Source organism: Oryctolagus cuniculus, chromosome 7 (assembly GCF_964237555.1).
Source record: "Oryctolagus cuniculus chromosome 7, mOryCun1.1, whole genome shotgun sequence".
NCBI lineage: Eukaryota > Metazoa > Chordata > Mammalia > Lagomorpha > Leporidae > Oryctolagus > Oryctolagus cuniculus.
The window spans coordinates 45,855,243-45,873,812 of record NC_091438.1 but is presented as its reverse complement, the minus strand read 5'-3'; the positions used below and the strand labels follow the sequence as shown (position 1 = coordinate 45,873,812).

General features: G+C 39.3%; 1 protein-coding gene across 20 annotated transcripts in view; it reads left to right on the top strand.

Moving 5' to 3' along the window:
* Positions 1–18,570, top strand: part of LOC103350055 (uncharacterized) — a 328,422-nt gene that overhangs the window by 108,888 nt on the left and 200,964 nt on the right. For 10 of the 20 annotated variants that reach the window (XR_011390434.1, XR_011390433.1, XR_011390432.1 and 7 more), the window contains exon 1: positions 15,165–18,085. The exons of 8 other annotated variants lie outside the window; for them this stretch is intronic. Coding sequence is in view for 2 of the 12 variants with exons in the window: in XM_070077707.1 (XP_069933808.1) it covers positions 17,891–18,085 (195 nt within the window). In the remaining 10 variants the exon portion in view is untranslated. Of the gene's footprint in view, positions 1–15,164; positions 18,086–18,570 lie in introns of those variants that run through there. 2 more of the 20 variants (XR_011390429.1, XM_070077708.1) reach the window with 1 other exon arrangement.

Sequence of the window (18,570 nt, the reverse complement as noted above, 5' to 3'; positions counted from 1 at the left end):
CAACGTAAGTGCTAGTATTTTTTGTTTCTGGGCACTGTCTCTGGCTATTCTCTCTTCCTTCTCTAACAAGGCTGTCAAATCTCAGAGTTCCCAAGTCCAGTCCCTTTCCACTATGCTTACTGTTCCCCTTCAGTCCTGAGACTATTTCATCATCTTGCTATGTTAACCTTTTTTATATCATGCCCTAAACTTTATGGCATCTAGAAGTCTTGAGCATTTAGGACACTGAATTCTAATATTGATGTGTGGTACTGAAGAGAGAATTAGAAAATAATCATTAAGAAGTCTTCAAATGGCTAGAGGTTGTATAGGAGAGGGAAGCATGGGGAGGCATATGACAAGTTGGCCTTTGGAGAGGATGCACAGTAGGATAGGGAGAGTAGGAAAGATGCTTGGGTTACTCTACTTTTGACCTAGTTTCTGAATCCTGATGTTCTGGTTTTGTGTGTGTGTGTGTGTGTGTGTGTGTGTGTATGATTTTTGATTGAAGTGTAATATATTTATGAAAGTACACAGATCGTACAGGTATGAATTGATGATTTTTTTCAAACTAAATCATTCATGTAATAAGTACCCAGCTGCTGTTCCCTTGCCCGCAAAGGAACGACATTGCTCGCAGCTTATCGGTCTTCAGTAGACTTTTATTGAGAAAATAACAGCGACCGAGAAAGCATGAAAGGAGGAAGAGAGGAGAGAGAAAAAAAGCCCCCTCCTTCCTAGGCACACAGCTTATATACGAAATTCAACCAATCGCAAGCGGGCTGTAGTCCATGCACGGAACACTCCAATCCGCTGCTTGTTCACGTGGTGTGCACGCATCCTCGGGCCAATCAGATGAAGTGTCACGCAGCAGGCAGGCTCACCGCACAGTCCTCGGCGCCATCTTGTTGTTTACGAGACAGGCTCAACTTCTCTGGTAAGTCCCGACCGCTGGAAAGCATTGCCCTAACCGAAACTAGCAACATCCGCCTTGCAATAAAGACACAACGACAGCTATCAGACCAAACCCTGACATGGGGACCCCATGGCTGGCCAGCCCATGGGGCCCCACACCCAGCTACTCCCAGAAGCCCCTGAAAGAGTAATCATTGGGGCCCGCTCTGTGGCACAGTAGGTTAATCCTCCGCCTGCAGCGTTAGCATCCCATTTGGACGCCTGTTCTAGTCCTGGCTGCTCCTCTTCCGATCCAGCTCTCTGCTATGGCCTGGGATACCAGTGGAGGATGGCCCAGGTCCTTGGGCCCCTGAACCCACATGGGAGACCAGGAAGAAGCACCTGGCTCCTGGCTTTGGATCGGCGGAGCTCCAGCTGTTGCAACTATGTGGGGAGTGAACCATTGGATGGAGGACCTTTCTCTCTGTCTCTCCCTCTCACTGTGGCTCTGCCTCTTAAATAAACAAATAAAATCTTTTTTTTTTTTAAAAGAGAAATCATTATCCTGACTTCTAACACTATCGATTAGTTTTACCTGTTTACATAATTTTGTATAGGGGCTGGCGCCATGGAGCAGGTTAATCCTGCGCTTGCGGTGCCAGCATCCCATATGGGCACCAGTTCTAGTCTTGGCTGCTCCTCTTCCAATCCAGCTTTCTGCTATGGCCTGAGCTAGCAGTGGAAGATGGCCCAAGTACTTGGGCCCTGCACCTGCATGGGAGACCAGAAAGAATCACCTGGCTCCAGGGTTTGGATTGGCAGAGCTCCAGCTGTTGCAGCCATTTGAGGAGTGAACCAATGGAAGGAAGACCTTTCTCTCTGTCTCTCTATCTCACTGTCTGTAACTCTACCTTTCAAATAAATAAATAAAATCTTAAAAAATATAATTTTGTATAAAAGGAATCATATGTTTGGTTTTTTATTTTTATTTTTTTCATTTAACACTTGCCTTTGCATGCAGTTATCAGTCATTCATTCTCACTGTTCTGTTTTACTACATTATATGAATGTGCTAAAATTATATATTCCTTTTACTGCAGATGGCTATTTGTTTACTTACCAATTTTTCATTGTTATAAATAGCACTGTTGTGTACTTTCTTGTACATGTGTTTAGCTTAGTATATGTATGCATATCTCTTCTCTTCCTAGTTTGCTGTGCTTTTAATCTCAGTGGGGTATAGAATTTTATTATAACAATGAGTGTTCAATTGATCATTGGCAAGCAGCCTCTTTAGTAGGTTTCCAAATTAAAATGTAGAAAGTGTGAGGCCACGGCAGAGAAGCACTAAGTCATAGTACTAACGATTGATTGTTTATTTATATTAACATTCTTGCAATCTAATCAGATAAACTCATGGTCCCAGAGATCATTTGAATAATTTTAAGAGTTTCTGAGTCCTGGAGGCCCGGCAGTGGAGGTCGGGAGTCTGTATTTCTGAGCAGAGTCTCTTCCATATCCCACTGTTAAGTAGGGATGCAGTTGTATAGTGGATGGGAACAGAAGCTTGGAATTTTACTGCCTTGGATTAACATCTGGTCCCATGTTTGCCTCCTTGGGCAAGTCAATTATCTTCTTATTCTTTAATTTTATTGTTTCTAATATATGCACAATAATAATACCTTCCTCAAGGTTATTATAAGGATTAAATGAGCTAATCCATGTAAAATTCTCAGGAGACTGCTTGGCGTATAGTAGGCAATCATTATAACATAAAACACTGTTGTGGAATTTACCACAAGGTTTTGGAGCAGTAGTTTTGGATTCCAGAATTATAAATTGAATCCTGTGGTTTTAACTCCTTGGAGAACTCCAGGCTTTATAAAATTAATTCATAGTACTTGAAAAAGTATAAAATATTCGCTCAGAGATGAAGCACGACTTTTGGCTGGATTTCAATTGAAATAGATCTCGGCTTAGGAAATGATCAATTGGTCAATATTAGTTTTACCTCACATTTTTCTCTTGCTGTTTCCCCCCCACACTATTTTCATGAAAGAAGCTCAGGTGAATAAAATGTCTAACACCAAAGAATAAAGTTACATTTTGGAAAGAGCTAGCTGCTTTTTGGAAATAGTAGATTTTTTAATCATCATCATCATCATCATCATTATTATTATTATTATTTACAGGCAGAGCTAGACAGTGAAAGAGAGAGAGAGAGAGAAAGGTCTTCCATCCATTGGTTCACCCCCAAATGGCTGCTATGGCCGGTGTGCTGTGCTGATCCGAAACCAGGAGCCAGGTGCTTTCTTCTGGTTTCCCATGTGGGTGCAGGGCCCAAGCACTTGGGCCATCCTCCACTGCCTTCCCGGGCTACAGCAGAGAGCTGGGCTGGAAGAGGAGCAACGGGGACAGAACCAGCGCCCCGCAGGTGGAGGATTAGCCTAGTGAGCCGTGGCACCAGCCCCATCGTTATCATTTTTTTAAAGATGTATTTATTTATTTGAGAGATAGAGTTACAGACACAGAGAGGGAGAGATAGAGCGAAAGGTCTTCCATCCGATGGTTCATTCCCCAATTGGCTGCAACGGCTGGAGCTGTGCTGATCCGAAGCCAGGAGCCAAGAGCTTCGTCTGGGTCTCCCACGCAGGTGCAGGGGCCCAAGGACTTGGGCCATCTTCTACTGCTTTCCCAGGCCACAGCAGAGAGCTATATTGGAAGAGGAGCAGCTGGGACATGATCTGGAGCTCTTATGGGATGCCAGCACTGCAGTTGGAGTCTTAGCCCACTATGCCATAGCACCAGCCCCAATAGTAGCAGTTTATATAAATAAAATATGTACTTGTTTATGAGAAAAGCATGGAGCTAGGTTCATCTCCTTTTCATTCTGCTGAAGTCACCAGGCCCAGTATTTTTATAGGGAGAATTTATGTTTTTCAGCTTTATTTGGGGTTATAATTGTCAAATAGAAATTGTATATAATTTAAGGTATACAGCTTAATGTTTTGATACATTGTGAAATGATCATAATCAAGATTGTTAACATGTACTTATATAGTGAAGACTTTTCTTCTTGCGATGAGAACACTTAAGATATACCCTCAGCAAATTTCAAGTACATAATACAATTTTATTATTAAATATAATCACCATGTTATACATTACAGTTCTAGAATTTACTCATCTGCATTACTAAAACTTTGTACCTTCTGGTCAGCATCTTAGCATTTCTACCAACCTCTAGCAATTATCATCCTGTTCTGTGCTTCTATGGATTCAATTATTTTAGATCCCACACTTTGACATGAGTGAGATCATGCAGCATTTGTCTGTGTGCAATTTATTTCACTTATAATGTCTTTTTTAACTTTTATTTAACAAATATAAATTTCCAAAGTACAGCTTATGGATTACAGTGGCTCTCCCCCTCAACTCCCTCCCACCCGCAACCCTCCCATCTCCCACTCCCTCTCCCATTCCATTCACATCAAGATTCTTTAAGTTTATCCATTTTTGTCACAAATGGCAGGATTTCTTTCTTTTTAGGAGTGAATAGTATTCCATTATGTATCTATCTATTGCTTCTCTATATCCATTTGTCTAATCAGGGACATTCATCTATTGAAGTTTGTTTCCATGTCTTAGCTATTATGGATAATAATCACCATAAACATCAGATACAAATAACTCTTCTAGTAACAGATTTTATTTTTCTTTTGTATATGCCCAGAAGTGGGATTGCTGGGTCAGAAGGGTAGTTCTATTTTTAATTTTTTTGGGGAACTTCCATATGTTTTCCAAAATGACTGTACCAACTTACATTTGCACCAACAGTATCTAAGAATCTCTTTCTCCACATTCTTATCTTTTTTGATAATGGTTTTTCATTCTAACAGCTGCGAGATACTCATTGTGATTTTGGTTGGCAGTTCCCTGATAATTACTGATGTAGAGCATATTTTCATATACCTGTTGGCTATTTTTTTCTTTTAAGAAATATCTAATGAACTTACCTCATTTTAAAATTGTGTTATTTGGTATTTTTGCTATTTCATTGTTTGAATTCTGTGTGTATGTGTGTGTATTATATTTTGGATGTTGACCCCTTATCAGATGTATGGTTTACAAATTTTCCCTCCATTCTTCCCTATGTTGATTGTTTTCTTTGCTATACAGAAAAATTTTAGTTTGATACAATCCTGCTTTCCTGTTTTTGCCTTTTGTACCCTTGATTTTGGTGTTGTATCCAAACCACCCAGCCTCTGAAAAGGGAAATCATTGTACAGCGCAATGATAAAGAGCTTTTTCCAAGTGTTTTCTTCTAGTAGTTTTAGTTCAGGTCTTATGTTTAAGTCTTATCCATTTTTAGTTGATTTTTTAATAGTGTGAACTGAGAGTCCAATTTCTTTTTTTATACATATAGATATTCAGTTTCCTCATCGTGATTTATTGAAGAGACTGCCTTTTCTTCATGGTGTGTTTTTGGCACTGTTGTTGAAAATCATTGGGCAACTGCATGGGTTTATTTCTGGGCTCTCAGTTGTATTCTGTTTATCTGTATGTGTGTTCTTGTACCAATATCATGCTATTTTGATTACAATAGTTTTGTAATATATTTTACAATCATAAGTGTGATGCTGTTATGGGGAAATGGTGACAAAGAAAGTGACCTCTGTTTTTGTCTCATGTAGAAGAAGAGTTTCCAAGCAGACAGGACAGTGAGAAAGCAAGATTTAAGTCAGAAACCTTCTGCTGCAGCCTCAGGAGGGGATTCCAAGAGAGCAAGGCCAAGAAACTGGTTGCAAGTACAGTCTTTTAAGCACAGTTCTGGGGAAAAACAGAATAGCAGCTAACAATTAGCTAGAGACTCTGGACAAAACTCATCAGAGGGCCAGAATCAGAATCCTAGCTAGCCTGCTCATGGTGAAACAAAAAAGGCCATCATGATTTTCTTGCTATTCTCATGATAAAACTAGAAACTCCTCGGAGGAGTGGGATTGCTATTTTGTCTTGCTAAAGGCAGCTTTTGGGCAGAAGCAAGCATCTTTTTCACTCTTTTTTTTTTTTTTTTAAGATTTATTTATTTATTTATTTGGAAGACACACACACACACACACAGAGGTCTTCCATCTGCTGGTTCACTCCTCAGATGGCCACAATGGCTAGAGCTGGACTGATATGAAGCCAGGAGCCAGGAGCTTCTTCCGAGTCTCCCATGTTGGTGCAGGGGCCCCGGTACCTGGGCTGTTTTCTGCAGTTTCCCTGGCACATTAGCAGGGAGCTGGATAAGAATTGGAGTAGCTGGGACTCACACTGGTAGCTGGTACTGCAGGTGGTAGCTTTAACTCACTGTGGTACAGCGCCAGCCTCAATCTTTTCCAATCTTCAAAGGATTTCCTCTTTTCTCATTCTAACAGGGACCTGACATAGCTACCAGCTTTGTTTTTTTTCATGACTACCTTGGCTCTTCTGGGCCTTTTGTGGTTCTATATGAATTTTAAGATTTTTTTCTTCTATTTTTAAAGGATGCCCTTGGAACTTTGATAGGTAGTACATTGAATCTGTAGGTCTCATTTTAATAATGTTAATTTTGCCAACCCATGAACATGGGGTATCTTCCCATTTATCTGTATCATTTTTAATTTTCTTCATAAATACATTATAATTTCAGTGTACAAGTCTTTCACCTCTTGGATTAAGTTTATTCTTAAGCATTTTGTTCTTTTTGTTACTATTATAAATTGAATTGTTTTCTTAATTTCATTTTTAGATAGCTCATTGTGTATAAACATGCCTCTGAATTTTTAAAAAACATTTATTTATTTGAAGGTCAGAGTTACAGAGAAAGAGGGAGCTACATAAAAAGATCTTCAATCCGCTGATTCACTCCTCAAATGGCTGCAACCACTAGGGCTGAGCTAGGCTGAAGCCAGGTGCCAAAAACTTCATCCAGGTCTCCCACGTGGGTGGCAGGGGCCCAAATGCTTGGCCATGTTTTGCTGCTTTTCTCAGACCATTAGAAGAAAGCTGGATCAGAAGTGGAGCAGCCAGACTCACAACTAGCACCCATACAGGATACTGATATCTCAGGCGGACTTTGCCTGCTAAGCCACAACACCAACAACCCTGCCGCTGATTTTTATATGTTGATTTTGTATCCTAGAACTTTATTGAATGTGTTTATTTGTTCTGACAGCTTTTTGTTATTGTTGTTGTTGAGTTGGGGTTTTCTATATGTAAGATCATGTTATATGAAAACAGAGGCAATTTTATCTCTTGCTTTAATAATTGGGTAGTTTTAAATTTCCTTTTCTTATCTAGTTGCTTTTGTTGAGACTTCTCATACTGTGATGCTTAGAGAGTAGGCATCCTTGCTTTTTTCCAAATACTTGAGGAAACGTTTTCAGTTTCCCCCCTGGTGATGATTATGTTGGCTGTGAGCTTTTTCTATATTGTCTTCATTATGTTGATAAGTCCCTCCTATACCCTTTTTCTGTAGATGTTTTTATTTTTATTATGCATGAATGTTCAATTTTGTCAAATGCTTTTTCTGCTTCTATTGTGATGATCATGTTTTTTTTTTTTTTTTGGTTGGTTTTTTTGGCCTCCCTACTCCCCATCTTTTTTTTGAAAGATTTATTTATTTATTTATTTGAAAGACAGAGTTACAGAGAGAGAGAGAAAGAGAGAGGTCTTCTATCCACGGGTTCATTCCCCAGTTGACCAACATGACCATGGCTGGGCCAATCCAAAGCCAGGAGCTTGGAGCCCCTTTGGGGTCTCCCATGTGGGTGCAGAGACCCAAGGACCTGGGCCATCCTCTACTGCTTTCCCAGGCCATAGCAGAGAATTGGATCAGAAGTGGAGCAGCCAGGACTCGAACCAGCACCCATATAGGATGCCAGCACTGCAGGCAGCGGCTTTACCTGCTGTGCCACAGCACTGGCCCTGATCATGGATCATGTGGTTTTAATGTTTCATTCTGTATCACATTGATTTGCATATGGTAAACCATTCTCAATTGCAGGGATAAATCCTATCAGATTCTTCCTTTTTTTTTTTTAATATTTATTTATTTGAGAGGTAGACTTACAGAGAGACAGAGAGAAAGGTCTTCCATCTGCTGGTTCACTCCCCAAATGGCTGCAACAGCTCCAGCTAGGCTGATCCGAAGCCAAGAGCCAGCAGCCTCCCCCAGGTCTCCCAAGTGGGTATAGGGACCCAAGCACTTGTACCATTATCCACTGCTTTCCTAGGCTATAAAAAGAGCCAGGTATGAAGAAGAGTAGCCACGATATGAACTGGTGCCCATATGGGATACTGGCACCACAGTGGGAGGCTTAGCCCACTATGCAATAGTGCCGGCCTCCCAGATTTTTCCTTTTGGTATGCTGTTGAATTTGGTTTGCTGGATTTCTCAGGTAGTTCATGAATATCCCACTTCTTTAGGGTCAGCTACTAGGACTTATAGAAGGGTACTTTAAAAAATCTGTGGGAAAATGGAATTAAAAGGTAAGTTTATATTGGTGTGACAAATTTTTGAAATCCATGAATTGTTTTCTCATAGTCCACATTTCCATGAACTTTTTGAAGACCTCTTGTGCACAGTTCCTTTCTAACTCTGATTGCCTTCAAGAATTCTTCATAAAGATAATTTAACATGTGTTCAATTCTCACACAGCTGGCACTTTAGGAATTTTATTCTAGAAAGACAGATATTGAAGGGAGCTACCAGAGAATTGCATACTCCTCAGAGTTCAGCCTCAGATCTCTGTATGTTTTCTTACTTGGATGAGCTTTGTGAACCAATTGAGAATTTAATAAACCTGTTGTAGCCCTTTAGTTGATGATCTGGAAGAATTGTTAGTCCTAGCAGCTTGTTTTAGATTTTCTCCTGATCCCACTCTGATACCCTCTTAGTATTTTATGCCACACACTATCTCAGAGCAAAAGGAAACATAAGAGTCCAAATAATAAGAGAAATTTAAGCATTTTCATATTGTTGTTGAAAGGCCCACTGCCTATTCCAATTCCTATTGCTATTCATTATGTAATTATTGCTCTAGTTCCCCCTCGATTGACTTCAAGTTTCTCTGACTGTGGAGTGAAATGTGGGTTGGTAGTGATGAGAGGAGTTTCAGTGTGCTTCAGATATTACATGAAAGGTCACATATCCATTTACCTGAAGGGGCCTGTCAGGTTGATGATCTGAACAAATGAGGCAGCTTTTAGTGGAGGGGAGATAATAGATTCTGAAAAACCAGTGCTATATATCTATAACCAATAGGTGGCAGTCTTACTTCTTAAGTGATGCTCTTTGTCTTCAGCTGGAAAATAGTAGTCTACTGAAAATAGTCTGTTTTACAGCATGAAGTCAGCTCTCCATGTTTTTATGTGGAGTCATCCAATTAAATTGATTCACAACACTTAAGATAACAAAATACAACTCAAATAATAAACATCTGTAGGTTAGATTTGGCCTTCAAGTGGACTAGTTTATGAACTGTGGGTTAGGATATGTGTGCAACAGCTGATTCAACTTAAAACTGATAGAAAGTTCTAGTAAAGTAAATTAATCTATTAAGGTACAGTAATCCCTTCTTACCCAGAGGAGATACATTCCCTGGTGGATACCTGAAACCTTGGATAGTACCAAACCCTATATATATGTTATTTTTTTTCCTTTACATATATACCTGAGATAAAGTTTAACTTATAAATTAGGCACAATAAGATATAAACAATAATAAAATAGAATAATTATAATAGTGTATTTTAATAAAAGTTATATGAATGTGGTTTTCCAGAATATATGATTACACTTTCACTTTTCACTTAAAGGGAGCACTTTGTAGCTTCTGTTTGGCATAACTGAATTGCTAGCATTGCTACTCTTGGGCTTTGGGGCCACTATTAAGTAAAATAACAGTTAATTGAACATAAGCACTGTGATCCCACCATCATGATCTGGTAACTGAGAAGTGATAACTGAAAAGGCTACTCAATGATTAATGAGCTGTGGTGTATACAGCGTGGACATTCATGTCCTGTGTAGGATCGTGTGAGACTTCATCACACTATTCAGAACAGTGTACAATTTAAAACTTTGAATTGCTTATTTCTAGAATTTTCCATGTAGTGTTTTTGTACTGTGGTTGAGCATAGGTAACTGAAACTGCAGAAAATGGAACTGTAGATAAAGGAGAACTACTGTAGTCTTTTCCCATCTCAGATGTGTTCTGTGTACTTAGAAATCCAAGCCAGAAACCTGACAGATCACCTAAGACTCATCCTTCTTGTGTAATCACCACATTCAATCTATCCCCAAATCATATCCAGTTTATCTCAGTCCTATCTTTGGCATTCAGTGTTGCTCTATTGTTACTTTCTCACATAATTTTGCATAGATAGTAGTGATCTCATAGCTAGTCTTGCCACAGATATCAACCCCTTCCTGTCTTGCAAACAAAATGTTCTTTTAAAAATATAAATGTAATCACGTGGCTTTTCTGCTTAAAACCCTTTATTGTTTCCCTTTATCAGACAACAGAGACCAAACACCTTAGTGTGACTTATAAGGCCCCTTTTGATCTAGTTCCTATGTTTCCAGAATCATTTTGTGGCATTTCCCTCATATTCATCTTATGTCTTGGCTATGTTTGAACTATCAGTTTCTTGAGCCAACCTTTGGGATTTTGCATGAGATATTTAATCCTCTTGGAATACTTGAACTCTCTTTCCAAAGTCAACCTGGTATACTCCCAGCTATTTGTAAAGATTCAGTGCATAAATCTCCTCAATTGAGCTTTATCTGAACCATTTCTTCCTTACTACTAAACATGGTTAGACATTCATACCACTGTACCTTAATATCTTTTTCTTACACTATTGTGTATTTCTTCCTTACTCAATGAACTTATGACAGGGCTATTCTTGAGTGAGTATGAAGAAGATTTTACCTTCTATGTTTTTGGTAAAGTGGAACTGTGAACTTATTTCTAGAGGAAGTCAGGAAAAGAGTTGTTTCAACTGAATCTACTCTGCGTCAGAAACCAAGCAAGGCAATATATTGTAGTTGAAAGGACATGAGCTTTGAAGGCAGACCATCCGAGTTAAATTTCAGCTTTATCTCTCAGTTTATCCATTTAGGTAACATTGTCGACATTTCTGCTCATCAGTTTTATTATTAAAAGAAGAATAGGGGCTGGCACTGTGGCATAGTGGGTTAAGCTGCCGCCTGTGATGCTGGCATTCCATATAGGTGTCAGTTTGAGTCTGAGCTGTTCCACTCTGACCCAGCTCCCTGCTAATGCACCTGGGAAAGTATCAAAAGATGATTTAGGTTCTTGGGCCCTTGCACACATGTGGGAGACCCAAAAGAAGCTCCTGGCTCCGGGGTGTGACCTGGCCCATCCCTGACTGTTGCAGCCATTTGGGCAGTAAACTATTGGATGAAAGATTCTCTTTCTCTCTTCCCCTGCCACCCATAATACTGCCTTTCAAATAAATAAAATAAATCTTTAAAAATAAAGGAGGATGATAATTTTTGCATTGTCATATTTTGAGGAAAGTGATACATAGGGAAAAGTCAGTAAATATTTATTCTCTTTATTTCTCATGGTGGAAAAATCATTATTTAGTACTTTTAATAGATCAAGTTATAATTGCTACCAATATAGTTGAACATTTCTAGCCTTGGATGAATATTAAAGTACTGATTTTTCCAACTTGACTCTCACTGGGATTAAACATGACAATAGGTCTGATCTGATTTCATCATCATTTAAAAAAAAATCATCTATTATTTTTTACTTTATGTTTCTGTGTGGGAGCAAACTGTTGAAATACTTACTTAAGGTATACTAAGCTGATCTTCTGTATATTAAGATAATCGAAAATGAATCTTGATGTGAATGGAAGGGGAGAGGGAGTGGGAAAGGGGAGGGTTGTGGGTGGGAGGGACGGTATGGGGGGGAAGCCATTGTAACACATGAGTCGTACTTTGGAAATTTATATTCATTAAATAAAAGATTAAAAAAAATTAAAAAAAAAAAAGTACTGATTTTTTTTAAAGATTTATTTATTTGAAAGTCAGAGTCACACAGAGGAGAGGCAGAGAGAGAGATAGGTCCTCTATCTGATGGTTCACTCCTCAATTGCCACAACGGCCAGAACTGTGCCGATCTGAAGCTAGGAGCCAAGAATTTCCTCTGGCTCTCCCACTCGGGTTTAGGGGCCCAGGACCTGGGCCATCTTCTACCGCTTTCCCAGGCCATAGCAGAGAGCTGGATTGGAAGTGGAGCAGCAGGGTCTCGAACTGGCACCCACATGGGATGCCGGCGCCTAACGCCAAGGCGTTAACCCACTGCACCACAGCACCGGCCCCCTTAAAGTACTGACTTTAAGCTGACAATATTCAAGATTGCAGTAGTATCTCACTGAGTTCTGTCCTTATGCTCCTTAGATCTTGTGTTTCACTAAATATATCAAAACACTATGTCATACCTCTTAAATATAAACAATGAGATTTTAAAAATTAATTTACTTACTTTTTATTATTTGAAAGAGTTACAGAGAGGCAGAGGCAAAGAGAGAGTAAGCTAGAGGTCTTTCATCCACTGGTTCACTCCCCAAATGGCCACAATGGCCAGAGCTGCACCGATCCGAAGCCAGGAGTCAGGGGCTTTTTCTGGGTCTCCCACATAGGTGCAGAGGCCCAGGGACTTGGACCATCTTCTACTGCTTTCCCAGGCCATAGCAGAGAGCCGGATTGGAAGTGGAATAGTCAGGACTCGAACCGGCACCCATATGGGATGCTGGCGCTTCAGGCAGTGGCTTTACCTGCTATGCCACAGCACTGGCCCCATAAAATTTTAAAAGGAATTGTGGTATACACACACATTCAGTCTTTTAAAAATATTTGTATCAATTACTATAGATATAAATTTATGTATATATTTATATCATAGGTCTGCCTACCTGAGCATTTCTCAAACTTATGATGTTCAAAATTGATCTTATAATTTTTCCTCTTATAATTTTATTCTTTACCTCATATTCCATTCACTTGCCCAGGATAGAATCCTGGAAATAATTCTGGATTCTTTCTTCTTAGTTACCCTCCAGATTCAATCAGTGACCAAATTCTACTGACCTCACTATTCAGAAATGCTGCTTCTATTGACTTGGTTCAGAGCCTCGTTTTATTATTTGTTTATTTATGTATGTATGTTCTTTTTTATTTTTTATATTTTTAAATTCTTTTATTTAGCCCACTTTATTTTAGTTTGATATACCAAGTTTATTTGATTATAAGATATTTATAATCTTAAAATCCAGTAAGTACAAAATAAACATGTTGGGTGAGATATATAAAAGAAAGAAACTATTCTTTGAGCAACAGCACAGACCTACAGAGGATATACGGCAGTTTTGAGTGTGAGGGTAACGTAGGATGAAAATTGTTGATATAATCTTTGGATTTAAATAAGACAGCAATTAAAATGAACAGAAGCCACTGCACCCAAATGCAGAGTTGCATTTACATAGAAACAGGAACATTTCATGTTCAAGAAGTGTCAGTATTCTATAAATAGAGGTTCAGTCATTACCACCAGAATTATTCATTGTACTATCTGATTCAAACAAGATGAATATACTGGGCCAATGTTAGGACTAAAGTCCCCAAAGAGGCATTTCATGTATTTTTAAGTAATGCCTATGTCCATCCAAAAATAGAAGTTTGCTGAGTGTTAGATAAGGTCAAGAAAAAGTGCACTAATTTCTTTCCAGGTTCAAGTGAGTATCGACCAGTCATTAAACCATTTGGGGTATTTAGTGTACAATCTCATTTTCTTAGTTATTTTAAATCTAAAATTTGATAATGGAAGAATATTAGCCTGTGAGTTCTCATTCTCAATCCCTATCCCTACTCAGTCCCTTTTTTCCTCTTCCTATTCTCTACCTGCATCAAATCCATTCTTCAAGTCCAACCTGAGACTCTGAATTCCTCCACAAAGTCTATTATTTGACTTCCTTTTAGTATTTTGTAGGAGACTGTTAAGTTTGTGCGTGTATGCATTTGTGTGTGTTTATTCAAATACACATGGACACGCCTATCCATCTTGCCTGGGTCTGAGGGCAGACTCTAAAATTCACACTTGATTTCTTATCCTTGGTTTCAACACCTTCCTGCTTTATGGTTCCTTTTAAATTTTTTTTTTTATTTTTTCCCCAAGAAACCTTTTATTTAAGGTATGTAAGCGTCATGCATTTCATAAATACAACTTTAGGAACATCGTGATTCTTCCCACCATACCTGCCCTCTCACCTGCTCTCCCACCCTTCCTCCTCCTTTCTCTTCTATTCCCATTATTATTTTTCACTAAAATCTATTTTCAATTAACTTTATACACAGAAGATTAACTCTATACTAAATAAGGAGTTGAACAAATAGTATGAAAAAAAAAACTGTTCCTCAACATGTTTTTGATTTCTCTTATGATTGCCTCTATGACCCACTGTTCATTCAGGAGTGTGTTGTTTAGTCTCCATGTGTTGCATATGTTCTAGAGATGCTTAAGTTGTTTATTTCCAATTGTATTCCATTATGGGCAGAGATGATGCATGGTATGACTTTGATTTTTCTGAATTTGCTGAGATGTGCCTTATGGCCTAGCCTGTGGTCTATCCTAGATATCTGTTAGGTCCATTTGGTGTATAGTGTCGATTAACTGTTGTTTCCTTGCTGATTTTCTGTCTGGCTGATTTTTCCATTACTGAAAGTGGGGTATTGAAGTCCCCCATTACTATTGTATGGGAGTCTATGTTTCCCGTTAGATCCATTAATTTCTTTGAAATAACCAGGTGCCCTGTAATTGAGTGCATATACATTTATTACAGTCACATCTTCCTGTTGATTTGATCCCTTAATCATTGCATAGTGCCCTTCTTTGTCTCTCTTAACAGTTTTGTGTTAAAGTCTATTTTGTCTGATATTAGGATGGCTACACCAATTTTTTTTTTGTTTCTGTTAGCATGGAATATCTTTTTCCATGTATCTTTGTTGATGAGATGTGTTTGCTGATAAGATGTGTTTCTTGTAGGCAACAAATAGATGGGTTTTATTTCTTAATCCATTCAGCCAGTCTGTATCTTTTCTTTCTTTCTCTCTCTTTCCCTCCCTCCCTCCCTCCCTCCCTTCCTTCCTTCCTTCCTTCCGGCAGAGTGGAGAGAGAGAGACAGAGAGAAAGGTCTTCCTTTTCTGTTGGTTCACCCCCTAATGGCCACTGTGGCCAGTGTACTGTGTTGACCCGAAGCCAGGAGCCAGGTGCTTCTCCTGGTCTCCCATGTGGGTGCAGGGCCCAAGGACTTGGGCCATCCTCCATTGCACTCCTGGGCCACAGCAGAGAGCTGGACAGGAAGAGGAGCAACCGGGACTAGAACCCAGGGTGCCGGCGCCACAGGTGGAGGATTAGCCTATTGAGCCACGGCACCAGCCTGAGGCCATTTACTTTCAAAGTGACTATTGATAAGTAACAGCGTGGCCCTGACATTTTCTTTCATAAATATTTCTATTGTTTACTTTGGATTCCCTTTGCACATTTTTATTGGGAGATTTTCTGCCTTCACATTTTTTCATAGTGATGACCATGTTTCTCTGTTTCTAAGTGCAGCACATCCTTAAACATCTTTTATAAGGCTGGATGAGTGGTGACAAATTCTTTGAATTTCTTTTATGGAAGGTCTTTATTTCATCTTCATTCCTAAATGAGAGATTTGCAGGGTACAATATTTTGGGTTGACAGTTTTTTTTCTCTTAAGACTTGTACTATATCTTGCCATTCTTTCCTAGCCTGAAGGATTTCTGATGAGAAATCAGCTATGAGTCTACTTGGAGATTCTCTGAAAGTAATCTGGCATTTCTCTTGTGCAATGAATCTTTTAATTATGTTTTACTGTGGAGAGTTTTACTACAATATGTCATGGTGAGGATCTTTTCTGATTATGTCTTTTAGGAATTCTGTGTACTTCCTGTACTTGGACGTCCCTTTCTTTCTCTAAATTAAGGAAATTTTCTGTAATTATTTCAGTAAAAAGGCCTTCTAATCCATTCTGTCTTTCCACATCTTCAAGAACTCCTTAGACCAGAATGTTGGGTAATTTGATAGTATCTCATAAATCTCTGACACTGTTTTTTTAGTTTTCTAATTTCTTCTTTTTTTTTGGTCTGACTGTAAAATTTCCTGCAATTTGTCTTGGATATCCTTTCTTTTGCCTCACTGATTCTGTTGTTAAGGCTTTCCCTTGCATTTTTTAATTTGATCTATTGAATTCTTCACCAATATTTCATTTTGATTTCTCTTTAAAATCTTAATTTCATGTGAGAAGTGTTCATTCACATCTTGTATGCATTTCTTTAATTCATGGATTTGCTTCTGATTACTTTTAAGTAATCCTATGATCAGTTTTTTGAATTCCATTTCCTGCGTTTCTTCAGTCTCATCATTTTCACATTCTAGTATTGAAATGTTGTTATATTCCTTTGGAGGTGTCATGTTGTCTTCCTTATTCTTGTTTCTTGAATTGCTCCATTTATTTTTAGATATTTGTGGAGATACTTATCCATTTAATGTAGAGATTTGATTGAGGCACTCTTGTTTATATCTTGACTAGCTGGACAGAGTGTAAACCCCCGTTGGTTGTGTTTCTCTTATTGTGTGTGGTGAAGGATCAGGGTTTGTTTCCAGTCTGTCAGAGACTTACAACTTTTACACAATTTTGAATAATGATCATACACTTGGGTACTACATCAGTACCGAATTGTTGTAAAAATGTTTCTAAGCCCTTACCCTCAATTTCTGTGCTTATCTTGCTGTGCAGCAGTAACAAAAAGTTTTCAGAGCAGCTATGCAAATTCCTGTGGATAGACTGACAGAAACCCCTTCACAGGAGACTGCGGATGTGTGGGCAAAGACTGTGAACAATAAACGTGCCCTGCCCTCCCTCTTCTCTCTATATATTTTCCCGCCTGATGAAGTTGATATAGGTAGATACACATTGGAGAAAACTTTTGTATAGAAATGGGAGAGAAAGGAGGACAGAGTTTGTGCCTGAAGATTACTCCAGCCAAGGATAAACTTAGAAACATTTAGTTATTTAGTTTGAAAATTGTTGATTTCCTTGCAAGAGAGTTAGTTGGCTGAGTTAGGGAACAAAAGCAGATGTTTAAGAGGGAAGCAGAGAGAACAAAAAAAAAGTGATGTTGCAGTAAATCTTGTTTGCACCTTTTTGGGTAAACCAATTTGTTGTCAGCTAGCAAAAAAAGAGTGGTAATTCTATCCTTGAGCAAGCAGGGACATGAAAGAAAACCTTTTCAGTCTTTTATGGGTTCTTGAGAAAACATTGAGGGTTCAGCAGTTGTAGAGTACATATTTCTGGCTGTCTCTATTGTGATGCCTGTCAGTGTCCTTCCATCACATCTCAGCTTAGTTAAGGCCACGTCTGTATTATTTCTTTCTTTTTTTTTTTTTTTAAAGATTTATTTATTTGAAAGGCAGAGTTACAGAGAGAGGCAGAGGCAGAGGCAGAGGCAGAGAGAGGTCTTCCATCTGCTGGTTCACTCTCCAAATGGCTGCAACAGACAAAGCTGGGCCGATCTGCAGCCAGGATCCGGGAGCTTCTTCTGTGTCTCATATGTGGGTGCAAAGGCCCAGGACCTGGGCCATCTTCTGCTGCTTTCCCAGGCCATAGCAGGGAGCTGGGTTGGAAGTGGAGCAGCCAGGACTCGAATCGGTGCCCATATAGGATGCTGACACTGCAGGCAGCAGCTCTACCTTCTATGCCACAATGCCAGCCCCCACCAGAAGATCTTTTATTTCAGGCTTTGTTAGGATCCAGCTTTATAAATAAGCCTTCTAAAATTGATGTTTAGATTGGCAGTCATGGCATATCCTCCAGTTAAAACTGCACATGTACCAGCTGTAATATCAATCATGGTTGCAATGGCACCTCCATGAACGTATCCATGGTTTCCTTGCAGATGAGGACCTCCTTGGAAAACACAAACTACTCTTTTCTCAGCTTCATTATGGAACATCACATATTCGAAGCCCAGGCCTTCCTCAAGGCTTCTTGTGAAGATCTGAGCCTTTGGCGTTTGTTCTTCCACAAACTTTGTGTCCGCGCGGGTCCCGGCACGGCCCCGAGGGTCTGTATTATTTCTTCATTATAGTTTTGTATTCCTCATCCCGTTAGTGAGACCTGAATTCTTTAGAGAGAAGCTACGAGAGTGAGCTGAATCAGCAGGTTATGAGACTGGGAACAAGGTGGCAAAAATTGTCATAGAAATGGACAGGATTTTCTCCCCACGTGTGTGTCTGCAGCAGTTCAGCAAGGCCTGCAGGTCTGGAACCTTGTGGAGCTGGCAGTTTTGTAGGGTATTTGGAGATAGTACCTCAACTGGGGAAGCAGGAAATTTGTAGACAGGAAGGAGGGAAGATGGGAGGGAAGTGCCCCTTTCAAGTGATTGTGAAGACACACACCATATTGTCTGAGATAATTAGAAAGATGAGCTTGCTTGTTGCTTTTCATTCACTCACTACCCCTATTGGGGATCATTTAAACTTTGACAATCAATTCCATGTTAGCTTGTTTTACTCAGGAAAAATTTCAAGAAAGACAGCTTCTATGAAA